The sequence below is a fragment of the Molothrus ater genome, chromosome 3 (genome assembly GCF_012460135.2).
Source record: "Molothrus ater isolate BHLD 08-10-18 breed brown headed cowbird chromosome 3, BPBGC_Mater_1.1, whole genome shotgun sequence".
Lineage (NCBI taxonomy): Eukaryota > Metazoa > Chordata > Aves > Passeriformes > Icteridae > Molothrus > Molothrus ater.
Genome location: NC_050480.2, coordinates 15,928,997 through 15,942,808, shown reverse-complemented (window position 1 = coordinate 15,942,808; position 13,812 = coordinate 15,928,997). Strand labels below are relative to the sequence as shown.

Below are 13,812 nucleotides of genomic sequence, written 5' to 3'. Positions count from 1 at the left end.
TGTGATTTTAGAGCTTTATTTTGACTGACAATGAATGACACATGTTATGCTACCAGGTCAGCATGCCTGGCTGAGGGCACCACAGTCACACACACACTGCAGCAGCGACCATTCCATCAGACATGATCATCTCAGGGTTAGGCACTCAACTGGGGTCAGGTACAGAGGGGTGAGGTGAGAATCACAGGCACTTGTACTGAGTACTGGCAGCCTCCAGTCTGTTAAAGGTAGGATTAATAACTCCAAAAGAGATGGATTTCAGCTGCACTCTCCTTAATGGTGCAGCCTTTTATAAGCAGCCTAAAAACTTAAAAATTCTTCCTGCCCCGTTCTTTGTGTCCCTGTCCCTCCCCTCTGGCAGAGGCATTGGGCAGCTGGAGGTGGCCATCCTTACACCAGCTTTTTTCCCACCTCCCAGTTTCCCCAGGAACCCCACTGCTACCCTGTCACTGCCAACCAGGGTCAGGTCACTCCTCTCCCCCACAGGAACAGCTTTGAGGAACTGGCCCTTGCTTAGAAAATCTTGTCTTCAGATTTTAGGTCCTGAGAAATCCCCTGGAACAGGACTGCTCCCTAACAAAGCTGAATCCTATATGCGAGCAATCAAAAGACATTTATTTATATAAAGTTCTGTAAAAAAATAAATTTTAGAACAGCATAGTTTCATAGAGAAAAACATTTTCTACAGAGTTCCAACTGCAAGATTTTTATATTGTACCATCATTAAATAAGGTGGGACACCATGTGAATTTCATTGCACTAGAAGAAATGCAAAGCATCTTTTTAATATAAAGATATACAGAGCATTCTAGACAACTACAGCTGTGTTACAGCTATGTGTTCTTTTGGATTTGGTCCAAAGAAACCTGAGTCTGTTTCCAGAGAGAATGAAAAAACATTGCACAGACAGCTGATCACATGTTTCTTGCTGAGGACACTGGAAGGATCTCTCCCTGCAGCTCCCTCTGAGTCTAAGCTCCCCCGACTCTCAATCCTGCCCTTTCTGGGGCTCTGGGCTCAAGTATTCACCTCACCATCGTCACACTGCTTAGAAGAGTCAGTCTGTTGTCAGAGCCAAGTGACTGCTCCCAGCGGATTATCACCTCTTCTGCTCCCAGATTTCAGCCATGTTTAGATCTAAGTTGCTAAGGCCTTTCAGAGCTTGAAGGTTTCCAGTGTAAAAAGCCACATCTGAAGTAACCAGCCTGCAGTGAAACACACAACAAGATTAGAATGTGACCCCATCACATCCACCTGGAGAGCCTGGACAAGCAGACAGAGTTTGTCGAGGACTTTGGCACACAATTGCTACAATACATGTTCAAATCCTATGCCTGGATTAGATATTTTAACTATCAGTTCAAAACTCAATGCTATGGATGTGGTTTATTTTACAGCAGTGATCATCCATAACAGGATTACTGCTGGGTGTAAAACTAGTTCTAGGGAAGGGAGATCAAACCATGAGTTCAGAAAACTCAGCAGGAATTAGGCATTTAAAACTTCTATTCTCTTGCTGTAATCCCAGGCTTATCTAGACTTAAACCCCCCATTCCATTCCAACTAAGAATATTAATTATTGCAACATTAACTTCTGTATTCTAGAGGGTAATAATTCTATGATTCTAGCATTAATGTAAAAAGCAACTGAACAGCACAACAGCTGTATTAACAGTTTATACAGAATTAAAATCCCTCAGATACTGTTGAAACATGTCAGGGATCATGATGCTTCTTGCTACCAAGATGTAGGAACAGAAGCTGCATTTACATAGCAAAAAAGTTAACCAGGATTCACAGACCTGGATTTTTACTATTATTACAAAAACAAGCAGTTTAAAGAGAATGAGGATCAGAAAGCCATGTTAAAAACCTGGTCAGTGAAGACTGCTGGAACAACAGCAAGTGCCATCCAGGGTTTGATGTTCCTCTTGTCAAACAGCCCCAGCTCCCTAGGAGATGTGTCTGAAGTACAAAACTGCTGCCATCAGACAGTCCTGGGCCAGCTGAGACCGCCTGACTGCTGGGAAACACCCTCAGCAGGTCACCAGGAACACCTGCCCCAACCCTTCTAATCCAAAAGGGATCCAGGCAATGCAGCCACAAGGACAGAACAAAACCAGCAGCACAGGATGAAGACAGCACAGCACCGTGTGGGACTGGAAATGCCAGTGAGAGAGACCCTGAGCACAGCCAGGGCCTCACTTCAGCTGGGGCTGCAGTGGATACTCCGTGAGCTTGGTTACAAACACCTTTATAAATACCAAAGGCAATGGAATGTCACACCACGAGTACACAGAACCAGTTCAGATAAACTCTTGCACAAAGTACAAGGAGGAATGCACATAAACAGGAGAAGCAACAATAAAATGGAAAGGAACAAAACTTTCATTCCAGTGACACTTGAAGCATTATCAACTTTCTTCTCTGACTTCTGCAACCTAAGACAATCTCTTCATGCATGTGGGTAGGCCCATGAGTTTCATTCACCCGTGCTACACTGCAAACACATCATAGCCCCCAGGTCATCAGGAACAATTAAAAACTCCACTATTTCAGGGGACAATCCATCTGACAACAGAATTCAGCCTGCAAGAGGCTTTTCCTGTGAGGTGGGGACAGCAGGCACAGCCAGGCACCCTCTCTCAGGACAGGTACCACTGACCTGTTTGGGGATGGAGTGGGATGTGGTAGGGAAGGGGAAAAGCTCTGTGAGCATAATCTCTGTTTCAGATCTAGCTCTGCTCTAAATACCATTCCTGCAGAGCTGCCCACTGCACAGATGAAATGCTGCTTTCTCCTATTTTTACTTTGCCAGCACCATGAGTCACCATCCACATTTCAAAACTGCTTCAAGAATCACACAATTCCTGCTAATTAAACTGTGGCTGCTGTTTTCACACAAAGGGAGAGAAAGCAATCCATGAGCTGAGGACAGCTACCAGCAGGTTTCCAGTCGGACAATGTCCAGCTCCCAGTCTGTTACCAAGTGGATTGCACTCCTAGTCACTGTGGAATGGCACAAGTACTGTAAGCAAGCTCCAAATGGGACATACTAAAACATGGAGCTGTGATTCTGGAATCATGACTTCCTTGCAGAAGATGCCCTCCCAGTGCCTGCTTATTTAATCAGTGAAAGGAGAGAAGAGCCCCAGCTCACCCGTTCAGAGGTCCTCCATCATTGACCACATTGAGGTGGGCCAGCTGCCTCTTCAGGTGGAGTTTGTAGCTTGCGTTAATTCGTAAAAACAGCATCTGGAAGAAAGCACAGCAGCAGAGTAAGGAACTGTGCCCATGCTCACATCGCTGCCTCCAAAGGCCAAACACACTGCCTCAGTCACTGACTTTTGGTTTTGTTTCTGCAGCTCACATGGTTCCTCCTTCTGCCAGTGCTTCAATCTCACCCTTGGCCACACACAGTGTGTACCACACAGGACATCCTCACCTAGTCACTGCGTGTGGCACTTGCAGGACATGGTCTTTGGAATGTGAACTTTTCTCCTCTGATGTCTGAAGTATCTAGGAACTTGTACTAAGCCTAGAAGATAACAAATCTCTTTCCTGTGCTAGAAGGGACCATTAAATTCAATGTGAAAGAGGAATGACAACTTGTATTTGATGACTAAATCTGTCCTTCCTGTCCTTAAGTTTGCAACTCTGCAGTAGCAATGACTGCAGCAAACTTCTGCAAAAGCACACCTGGTAAAATTTGGGCGTGTAATACATTTCGGGACTTTTGGAAGCCACTGATTCTGAGCAGTGTTATAGAATAATCCTCTCAGAGGGCTGCACTCAAGCCCGAAGTGTTGCCATTTGCATAGCATTTCAGCACTAATTCCTGGATTGCTATCTCTAGGCATTAAAAAGCAGCTCAAAATCCTGAAATCCATTCTTTTTGTGTACCTCGTTGGTCTCCCTACACATTGGAAAACTTCCTTGTATTCCTTGTAGTTCGTTGTAAGCTGTCCGTGTGACTGCTGCCAAGCCCTTTAATGTGTGGGTTTCACCAGGACTCAAAAAAGAATTCCCTCTCCCCAGATAAAGTCTCTCTTGTTCCCAAGGCCATGTGCGTTTGCAAGCGAGCTGTGAGATGAAGCTCAAAAATAACATTCACCTGAGTTTGCTCCTCAGGAAGGAGATCATATATAGCTTCATGCATCTTTGCCATTTGCTTGCAGATATTCCTGAAGCATGCTGAAGGAACAGGGGCTTTCACTTCATACTGGAAATAAACACACAACCAGTTAACTCCTTTCTGCCACTTTAAAATGGTTTATGTAGGAGAGCTCCCAACAGCCACCTGGGGCTCTGCTTTGCTAATAACATCAGGAATCAAGATCCATTTAGCACACCACAAATTAAAAGGGTGGCTGGGCATGATCTGATCCAGCCAGGAACTGCAGATGCAGGTCCTGTGGCTGTGAGCTGCCCCTCTCTTCAGACTGGTACGAACCAAGGACAGACAAGCACTTCTGCCTCTGAGAAATGTGTCCCTTGATACTTCCCCAGAGAAAACTGCTTGTCTAGGATCATACATATCCAAATTTCTGAAGAATCAAGGAAACCATAAAGAAATGGAAGCTCCTGAAATCTCATCTATCTGCCATTAAAAAAAAAAACCAAACCCAACCACATCACATCACAACCCCACAAGAATATTGCAGAAATACCTTGGAAAGCAGAGTAAAAAAAAAAAAAATCCCTCCTCCCAGTGCCTGAAATCCAAGAAACAAGGCACTGGAAAACATCAGATGGCAAGAGATTTGCTACAAAGGGAACAAAATTCTTATGTTCCCACTCTGGATAGGGAGGATCTGAACAGGATTTCAGAAACACTGAAAACCCATCCCAGGAACAGTGAAGCCAGCTCTGCAGTTCCAGGTGGAGAGGCTGTGCTATCACAGGCCTGGGTGACACACTGGCAGGTCACCTTTGGGACGGTGACACTTCCCCAGGGAGCACTGCACACTTCAGGAAAGAACCAAATCATTGTAACTACATCATTTACAAACAGACTGGAGGAGAGGTCTGCTTTCATGCAGGCCTGAATTGCAAAAGAGAACAAAGCTTGTCTGAGCACAAGAGAAAAAAAGAAATGTTGAGTTTTGAGAAAGTCTTTACAGAAAATCCAAACCAACGACCTAATTCTGACAGGAGAAGTAGCAGAAAAATAATGCTTTCTGTTCCAGGGAACAACCACCCAGCATGAGGGATCAAGCATACCTCAACACAAGGAAGTTAAGCAAGAAATTGTTTCCAATTTCCCAGCATGTTGTTAAACCAGAGGGAACTGGAAGGCTGCAGCAGCGGCTCTTGCATGATTACAGCCACACCCAACTCTTCACTGTCAGGGGGAAAAGCAACAGCCCCGGGAAGAACCCCAAGATCTCCTGGCCATTTTTATGTGCAGCTGAGGTCAACAGCTTTAAAACCACAAGGGATCAGAAAGAACCTCACTGCTCTTCTGCCCAAACAGTCACAAGCCAGCAAGTTCCAAGAGAAGCTCAGAACTCATACTGGATTTTTTCATTTGTGGTAATGAATGAGCCTTTCCCATTTGCTGAATTTATTATTTCCATTGTTCAATATCCCCATTCCTGTTGTATTTCCCTGCCAAAGACAGCTGTTGGGAAGTGTCCATGCTGCTGTGAACTGCCTTGTCTCAGTGGCACTAGGTGAGGACACCTCCCATGCCATGGAGCTGCCAGGGGAAGCACAGCCTGGAAATGCAAGAGTAACTTGCTTGCATTACCCAGTGCCAGGTCAACATCCTGTCCACTGCACCAACTGTTCATCTCCTATAGAGCAGGAATTTCTGGGTTTGAGGTGTGCCAGGCACTCACTGCTATGGAACTCACTTGTGCAGATTTACACACCTCAGAGCAGGTGACCACTTCATCCACAGGACACTGAAACAGCTGGACTCAGAAAAACACTAATCCAGAACACACTGGCATGGTTGTACTGACATGCCTATTTGCAAAAGTCCTGGGTTTATGCCCTTCACAGCCTTCAGTACCAAGATTTCATTTTTTTGGAACATGATGAGCCAAATGATGGCATGTGCTAGGAATGGAAGCAAATCAACCACCCTTTGGTCCTGGGCTCTGTGGACTGCATTCATGTGGAGCAAGCACTGCCCCTCAGCCTTCAAGAACTCTAAAGTGCCAGTTTACATCCTGTGTCAGCTCCCAAAGGAACAGTGGGCTGTGAAGATGGAGGGACAATAAGAGATGAGCTCTTACTAACTGCCATCAAGAACATAAATTGTATTCCTGCTTTGTTGTGGGCTACACTTGATTAGTATCAATAAGGTAAATTCTTGCATTTGTCTTTTATTCTCAAGAGAGACAGTGGCCAAACAGCCATGTTACTTCACATAGCAGTTACTTTTATGTGGGACAAAACCCCCAAAAACCAGCAGACCATACTGGTCTTTAGAGAAGAGCATAAACACATTTTTTTAAAAGTAAACACAATAGGAGTGGGAAATCCCAATTTAAATGCTTTTGCTTTTTTTTTCCCCCACCCTAAGTTTAGGCAGCACTACTTGACAGACCAAACAAACAGATGAAATGAAAAAGCACAACATAAAGTAGCAATAAAATAACAGAAACAGCAAGGAAGACAGAAATGGTGCCTGTTGCAACTGCTCCACTACAGCTCTCATCAACCTGTCCCCAGCCTGTGCTCCCGTGCTTCTCATGAGCTCCTTGAAGGAAGATGCAGGCCCAGGCCAATCAATCAAATTTGTCACTAAAAAATGAATTCATGCCTGTCATGAAACAGCTTATTTTTTTCCCCCAAACCTCAAGATCCAAAGCACAACACTAAGCTTTAAAAGGTCATGTACTTTATGTATCTGTGGGTCAAGGATGTGTGTTCTACCCTGAAGTGACCCAGAGTAGATCCAGCCCAAGACCACACTGTAGTACTGTTTAAACACCAAAACACACCAGGAGTACTAATGCTGCTCCAGAGCAGGAACTGCTGAGCACAGACCTCCAGTCCCCAGGCCTGCAGCCCAACAGATGGGCTGGTCCTTCCTCTCCAAAACTCTTCCTCCTCAGCACTTTCCTGCTGTTTCCTCAGGTACCGCGAATGCCGCCCTCGCCATTGGAAAGAGCAGGAAACGGGATCTGCTGAGCCTGGCTGCACACAAGAGCTGTCAGTGGTAGGAGAGCACTTCAGCTCCTGAACACTCGAGCATCTGTGCCAGCTACAGCATTGCCATTCCTGCTGAAACAGCCAATGAAACACTTCATTTTCCTGGGAGTGAAGGTGACTGACACCCAGGTGGCAAATGTGAACACAAGACACATTCATGAGAACAGCACAGAGCTTTCCATCTATATAATTAAAAGAAGTTCAAACAAGGCCTCATTAGGAAAGTTTAAGGCTCCATTTGAAACATCTAGACTGTATACAATGAGACCTCCAGTTGCAATTTAGAGAGTGTATAATTATTTCCATAAATCATTACCTTGGATAATAGTTTGTCAAATAAGCTATCCATTATGGCAACGAGCTTTGCTGAAATTTCAGCTATGTGGTCGTGATAATCCTGTAAGGGAAGAAAGCAGGTTTCATTTTCTAGTGGCATTCATGTTCTTCAGAGTACAGTTGAAAAGCAGAACTCTGTGTTTCAGGAAATGCCAGAAGAGTTACCTTTGTGATGTGGTCAAAATGCCTGAGCATGCTGAACTGCTTCGGCTGCAGCCGAGCTTCAAAGTGAGCCCTGATAATGGGAATGTAGTGTACGATGAGCTGGAGGCAACGTGAAGAAAGGGCTGTGAACCCAGGAGGAGAAATAACAGTTATTACACAGAAGAGTTCCTTCTGTATGGACTGTGCCTCCTGTGACATAAGTAACAGATCTGACACAATTTCACATGGTGGGCTTTGGTCTGTTCTGAAAGCATGGAGGTACATGTTTGTTTCCCTGGGAGCCCCCACCCCATGAAGATGCCAGGCTGGTACCTCGCAGCTCACACCCAGACTGGTAAGATGGGATAAGGGACTGATTTTCCAAGAGGCTCCTTGAGTGTTTACTCGACATTTTGAGCCCTGAGCACATGCAGACATCGGAGAGATATCTAAAGACCTGACTCATCAGCTACTTAACCTCAGCAACCACATTCTCAAGGCAGCAGTGTTTCTGCTGCAGCGCTGTACAAAACACCCTGCTCTGCCAGCACTGACCTGCCCTGAGCCTGCTCCTGCTGCAGTGCCAGCAGGATCCCAAAAACCAGGCTTCTCCCAACTCCAACAGGGCCTGAGCCAGCAGCAGGACACACACTGGTGCCAGTGTGGTCACCACACTGGCCTAACATTCTGCAGCAAAAACCTGACCCAGCTGCGGCCCACAGCTTCTCAACCCATTCTTATCAGGCTGTTCCCTTTCCAAAAGGGAAATGCAGACTGGTCATTTCACCAGTTTCTCAGCCTGAATCATGGGAATTTTAAGTTTAAATGCCTGCTCCAACCCATCAGTCAAAGGCTCTTAATTTCAGGAGAGAGTTTAAAACTACGCTCCAGGCAGGTAACTGGCAAGGTCTTACCACCCTCTGTGCCCACGCACAGCCCCACAACTCAAACACAGCTTATCACAGATATTTAGGGCTTTTCTGCACTTGGGTTTTTTAATAGACAGGGCAACAAGCTTTGACATTTTAAATACAGAAATCCATACCTAAGTTTTTTGTAGTGATTGTTTTCAAGCCAACAACTTGTAATGCACCGGCTCCAAGCACTAATTGGCAACTTCTAGAGTTGAAATACTGTGAGAAAAAGAAGGACAGTGAAAATGCATGTTGACTTTTTATCATCTACACAAACCCACAGTTTAGAAACGCCATCAATAGAATTTTGCAAGATTAACTAAGTCATTATGTAGGCAGGTTCCAGAGTTCCACTAGTTTTCCTCAACAGAGTAGCTACATAATATCAGAGTGGAAAACATCAAGATAAAAGGTTTCTGCTCAGGCTCTTGACCTTCTCCACTGCTGATGTTAAAGAAAACTTGAAGGCACTGAAACTCCCTCCTGCTGAGGTGACTGAATCTATGTTTGTAACACTATGAAATACTGGATTTAACAAACAATGCACAGAAGATGAAAAGCCAATTCTGTAAGAATTCCAGGTATAGTGGACAACTCATGCTGAGACTTTCCTAACTTCCAGGAGAAAAGAAGTTATCATTAAAAGCACACAGGCCAACAAAGCCTCTGGACAGTAAGACAGTTGCTATCAGCAGGTTCTGTCTTACACTGGAATTCTGCTTCCTCACCCAGCTTGAGACACCAGATATTCCAGACTGGGCCTGGGTGATGCAGCAGAAAAGACACTGCTGCTGTCCCAACTCCTGCACTGAATGTAGAGCAGAAATTCCAGGGCTCATAATTGAACAGAACTGTCTGTTGACATTGAGAGGCAAAACTTAGAGACCTGACCCTTTCTCATACACCTGAAGATGAAGGAGAAATTGTGACAAGGCTGCCCTGCAGCTTGTGTCTGCAACACAGAGAACTGCCCTCACAAAGACCTCCTTTTTGAGGGCAGGGGCATTATTCTGCTTCACAGGTCTTTCTTCACAATAACACAAGAACAAAGCCAAAATTTCAACCCTACTTGTGCAAAAAGGGGAAATAATTTTCTGCTGTTGCCTGGTGTCAGTCACAACATGCAGGCCCACAGAGAGAGGCACCATGAAGCACCCCCCAACTCTGGGCTGCCAGAATGGTGCATCCAGGGCTGGAAAAGCAACCCAGACCTCATGCCACAACTGACCCAGAGCCACGTGTGGCCCCTGATCTGAGAGAGGCAAAACCTCCACTGCCCTTGGACAGGGCAGGGCTGAAACTGCCTCACATCCTCTTCATCTTCTCCAGAAAGCAAGAACTTTTCTTATGCCTCTGTTTGGACTTTAAATACAACCACTGGGCCAAAGGTTCAAATTTTGGGAGATTTTTTTTCATTAAGATTCTGGGGATTTTTCCTAGATTTTAAAAAAAGATTTTCCCTCAAATATTGTGTGGTTTTCCTGGATTTCTTTGGAGATTTTCCCTAGAATTTTGGGGCTTTTTTCTAGCAGATTTTTAAGGCTTTTCCCTGAATTTTAACCAGATTTTCCCTGGATTTTTTTGGTGGTTTTTCTGGAATTTTTGGAGTTTTTAGTGGGATTTGGGGATTTTTGCTGAAGGTTATTTTGGGATGTTTTTCCTGGAATTTTGGCCCTTTTTCCTTGATTTTTTCAATGTTTTTCTGGAATTTTCAGGTTTTTTTTCCCTAAAATTTGGAGGATTTTTGGTCAAACTTCAGGGGTTTTCCTGTAATTCTGGGGAATTTTCCCTCAAATTTTGAGAGTTTTTCCTGGAATTTTTTGGAGATTTCCTCTCCACACATTTCACACAGGCTAAGCTCCTCTGAGTCATTTAGCTCAGGTTAGTGTTGCCTGTGAGGCAAACCATCAAAAACATGGTCTGTAAAGGGTGCTGGCCACATGTACTGTCCCTTGCCTTTTGTGGCAATGACTGCTTCCAGATGGCCTGGTGCAGACAGAGCAGGGAGGGAGCCTGGAACAGAGCAACACCTCCTCCTTGTGCCTGCTGGGAGGAAAGCATTCCTGCACCCAGTAGGAGCCTTCTCTTGTCTGCACCACCTGAGCAACCCCAGTAATTCCAGCCACGTGTGCCTCTCACAACACTGAGGGGCTGGACTGTGCCCAGAGAAGGATCTGGAGCACAAATCTGATGAGGAGCAGCTGAGGGAGCCAGGGGTGCTCAGCCTGGAGAAAAGGAGGCTCAGGGAGACCTTTCTGCTCTCTACAACTCCCTGACAGGAAGGTGTAGTCAGGCAGGGGTCAGTCTCTTCTTCCACAAGCAACAGGACAAGAGGAAATGGCCTCAAGCTGGATAGTAGGGATAATCTCTTCACTGAAAGGGTTGTCAAACATTGGAACAGGCTGCCCAGGAGAGTGCTGGAGTCACCATCCCTGGAGGTATTTAAAAGATGTGTAGATGTGGCCTTGGCAGTGTTGGGTAAACAACTGGACTGGATTGATCTTAGAGGTCTTTTCCAATGTAAAGGATTCCATGATTTCTCCCATACACAGGTGTCATTTCACTCAGGCTGCAGTCACAGCTCAGAACCAGGAATTTCATTACCTGGGAATGCTTTCCATTTTCCATTACAATCAAGTCTAACTCTTGCTACTCTCAAAGTTCGCTGGCTCTGACAGCTGTCAAACAAAAAGTACAGTGCCAGGACACCTGGAGTAGCTCTATTTTGTTCAAAGTGTAATAAATGAGCTTTTGTTTTTTCTAGCTGTTCTTGACATCTCTCCAATTGATGGCACCTTGCTGACAGATAAAAAATACAGCAATTAAACTGCTCATGATGCTTGAATACCAAGAAATAAATCACAAATGACAGAGCTAGAATGAGATAAGGTGAGGGAATTAACACAGATATGCAAATCTGGCCAAGTTTGATGCATCCACTGCTATTCTACCTGTGAAAAGGTCCTGCAATTCCTGAGGGAAGCAGCAGCTGGAGAAGGAGACTTGAATAGGGGCAGGCTCAGACAGACTGATTTGCCTTGGATAGTGTTTTTAAAATGGAAAATTTGTAGATGAATGAAAGACAACTGCAGGGAGCAGTCTTCCTGCATCTGGTTATTCAAATACCAGCTACCAATAGGACAAATATTTAAAGGTCCATCTCCTAGAGTTTCCCCTCCCCTGCCCCACACCTTATGTGAAATATCCTTTTGGAGATTGAATCTGTTTAGCTTTCATTGATTATGCTCATGTTCAGAACTCAAAATACCTGATAAGACCTTTGTGGGCAAAGGTACAAATGAACACCTTGACATAAATTAGCTGCTAAGCTTTGGAGCCTGTACAGACACATATCTATGTGTGTATGTATGTGTATATATATATGACAGTTTTAAGGTGCATTAATGTGCTCCTTTTATTATTGATTATTTATTTTACCTTGCAGTGCCTGGGCTTTACCAGCTTTCCTCTTCTCTAGTGAAAAATAAATGACCAAGAGGTCCTGGTGTTTCATCACCTTTACATTTTACCACAGAACCTTTATCCCATACTATTTTTCATGCTTCTACTGACTATACCTCTACTGATTTGTAAAAACCAAGGGACTTGTTTCCTTCCTCAATACACATATATATTTCTGTGGCATCTGGGATCAAATTGCTTTTTTTTCAGCAGCATTAATTCTACACCCAGCCTGAAGGACAGGCAGCTATGTCAAATGCTACTAGATAGGATTTCCAATATTCCAGGTGAACAGCCAGAGTTAATTCCCACAACAAATTACATCTTTAATGCCTTTGGCTTGAAAGCTTTCCTTATGGCACAGTGGCAAACACAATGATTCTAGATAATTTTTATAATTTATATGAAATCCCAAAAACACATGAGCATTACTGAGAGGAAGACATGTTCTCTGCAGCCTGCCTGCCCCTGCTGGGCACTGGGGCACATCTGGAGCCATACCTTCAGTAAATCTGACAGGCGGGTCAGCATGTCAGTGGTGATGGAAGGAATGTTATCCACACACTGGCAGTACTCCAGGATTATTCTTATTAGCAGCAATACTGTCCTGAAAGAGAGGAAACAGCCAAGTACGTCATTTCAGTGCACAAAAGAGCTGAAAAGTCAAACACAGGCCAGTCATGTTGATAGAAAGCTACCCAATGCTAGAGACTATAGCATTGAATAAATTCACTAACTGATGTGGAGCAGAAGTGCAACATCAAAGGAGATTTACATAGAGATAGTTACAACCAATACCCACTCCACAGGGTGGTGTGTGGAAGAAGTATTTTATATGAAAGAAAATTCTGAAAAATACATAAAAAATGCTAAGGAGTCACAAACAGAGAAGGCAGCTGTGAAGAAACAGCACCAAATATTCAAAGATGCTCAACACCTGTAATTTCTCCTGAAGTCAGCAGGCACTGGAGAATTTGGGAGCTACTGGATGGAATTAAGAAGGCTCCCCATAGAGCAAGCATGCTCCTTAGAATTCAAATTCAAAAAAGGCAGGAAAATTCACGCAAGATCAAACATTCAGAGTAGATATTTTAAAATTTTGAAAAGTTAACACTTTCTTCTTTAAGGCGGTAGAGTGCAAAAAGATGACGACAAGTCAACTGAAAATAAACACCTGGAGAATGTTTTGTGAACATGAGGCATTTGTAATGAACGCATTTTATATGATTAGATGCAATGAAACTGGATGTAGAAGTGTGTAGGAATGAAACAAATATTTGCACTGTGAAGCTCTCACTTGCTTCACAGAGCTAAATATAACAAGCTTCAAGTGAGCAGAGGAATATTATCAAACACATCATATATTAAGCAAATTTTATCCTTTAGAGCAATGCTCCTACTCGACCTGAAATGCTCTTCAGCAGTGATATCATTTGACTGGCACAGAAGTTCTCAGCCATCAGATTCTGTTTCCAATTGAAAAATGACACATCATCATGAAGCAACTCATAAAATGACAGCCGGTCCAAGACATCCTGTACATCACACCTTTTAAGTTTGGTGCAAATTGATGTTAGAACTCTGGGGAGTGAGATCTTCTAGGCTTTACTCCCTCTCCAAAAACACTGTCATACATAATTAATGCTCAAGCCTCACAGTCTCTGGAAACACAGCATGCTTTTAAATGAAAGAAATAAGTGAATATCATACATTTTAAAAAGTCTCTGATATAACCAGCTTTAAGAAACCACTTTCCAATTCAAATCAGCCAGGATACTAAGAAATAGCA

The 13,812-nt window shown here is 44.0% G+C and overlaps 1 protein-coding gene across 1 annotated transcript in view; it reads right to left on the bottom strand.

Annotated features, from left to right (window-relative positions):
• The window catches only part of VPS54 (VPS54 subunit of GARP complex), a 48,411-nt gene continuing 34,599 nt past the window's right edge, over nt 1-13,812 (bottom strand). The window contains exons 18-24 of the mRNA XM_036380793.1: nt 12,525-12,630; nt 8,693-8,780; nt 7,669-7,790; nt 7,484-7,564; nt 4,115-4,222; nt 3,161-3,255; nt 1-1,205 (exon numbers count right to left, since the gene is read on the bottom strand). Of these exons, the coding sequence (XP_036236686.1) occupies nt 1,100-1,205; nt 3,161-3,255; nt 4,115-4,222; nt 7,484-7,564; nt 7,669-7,790; nt 8,693-8,780; nt 12,525-12,630 (706 nt within the window). The 3' untranslated portion in view covers nt 1-1,099. The remainder of the gene's footprint in view (nt 1,206-3,160; nt 3,256-4,114; nt 4,223-7,483; nt 7,565-7,668; nt 7,791-8,692; nt 8,781-12,524; nt 12,631-13,812) is intronic.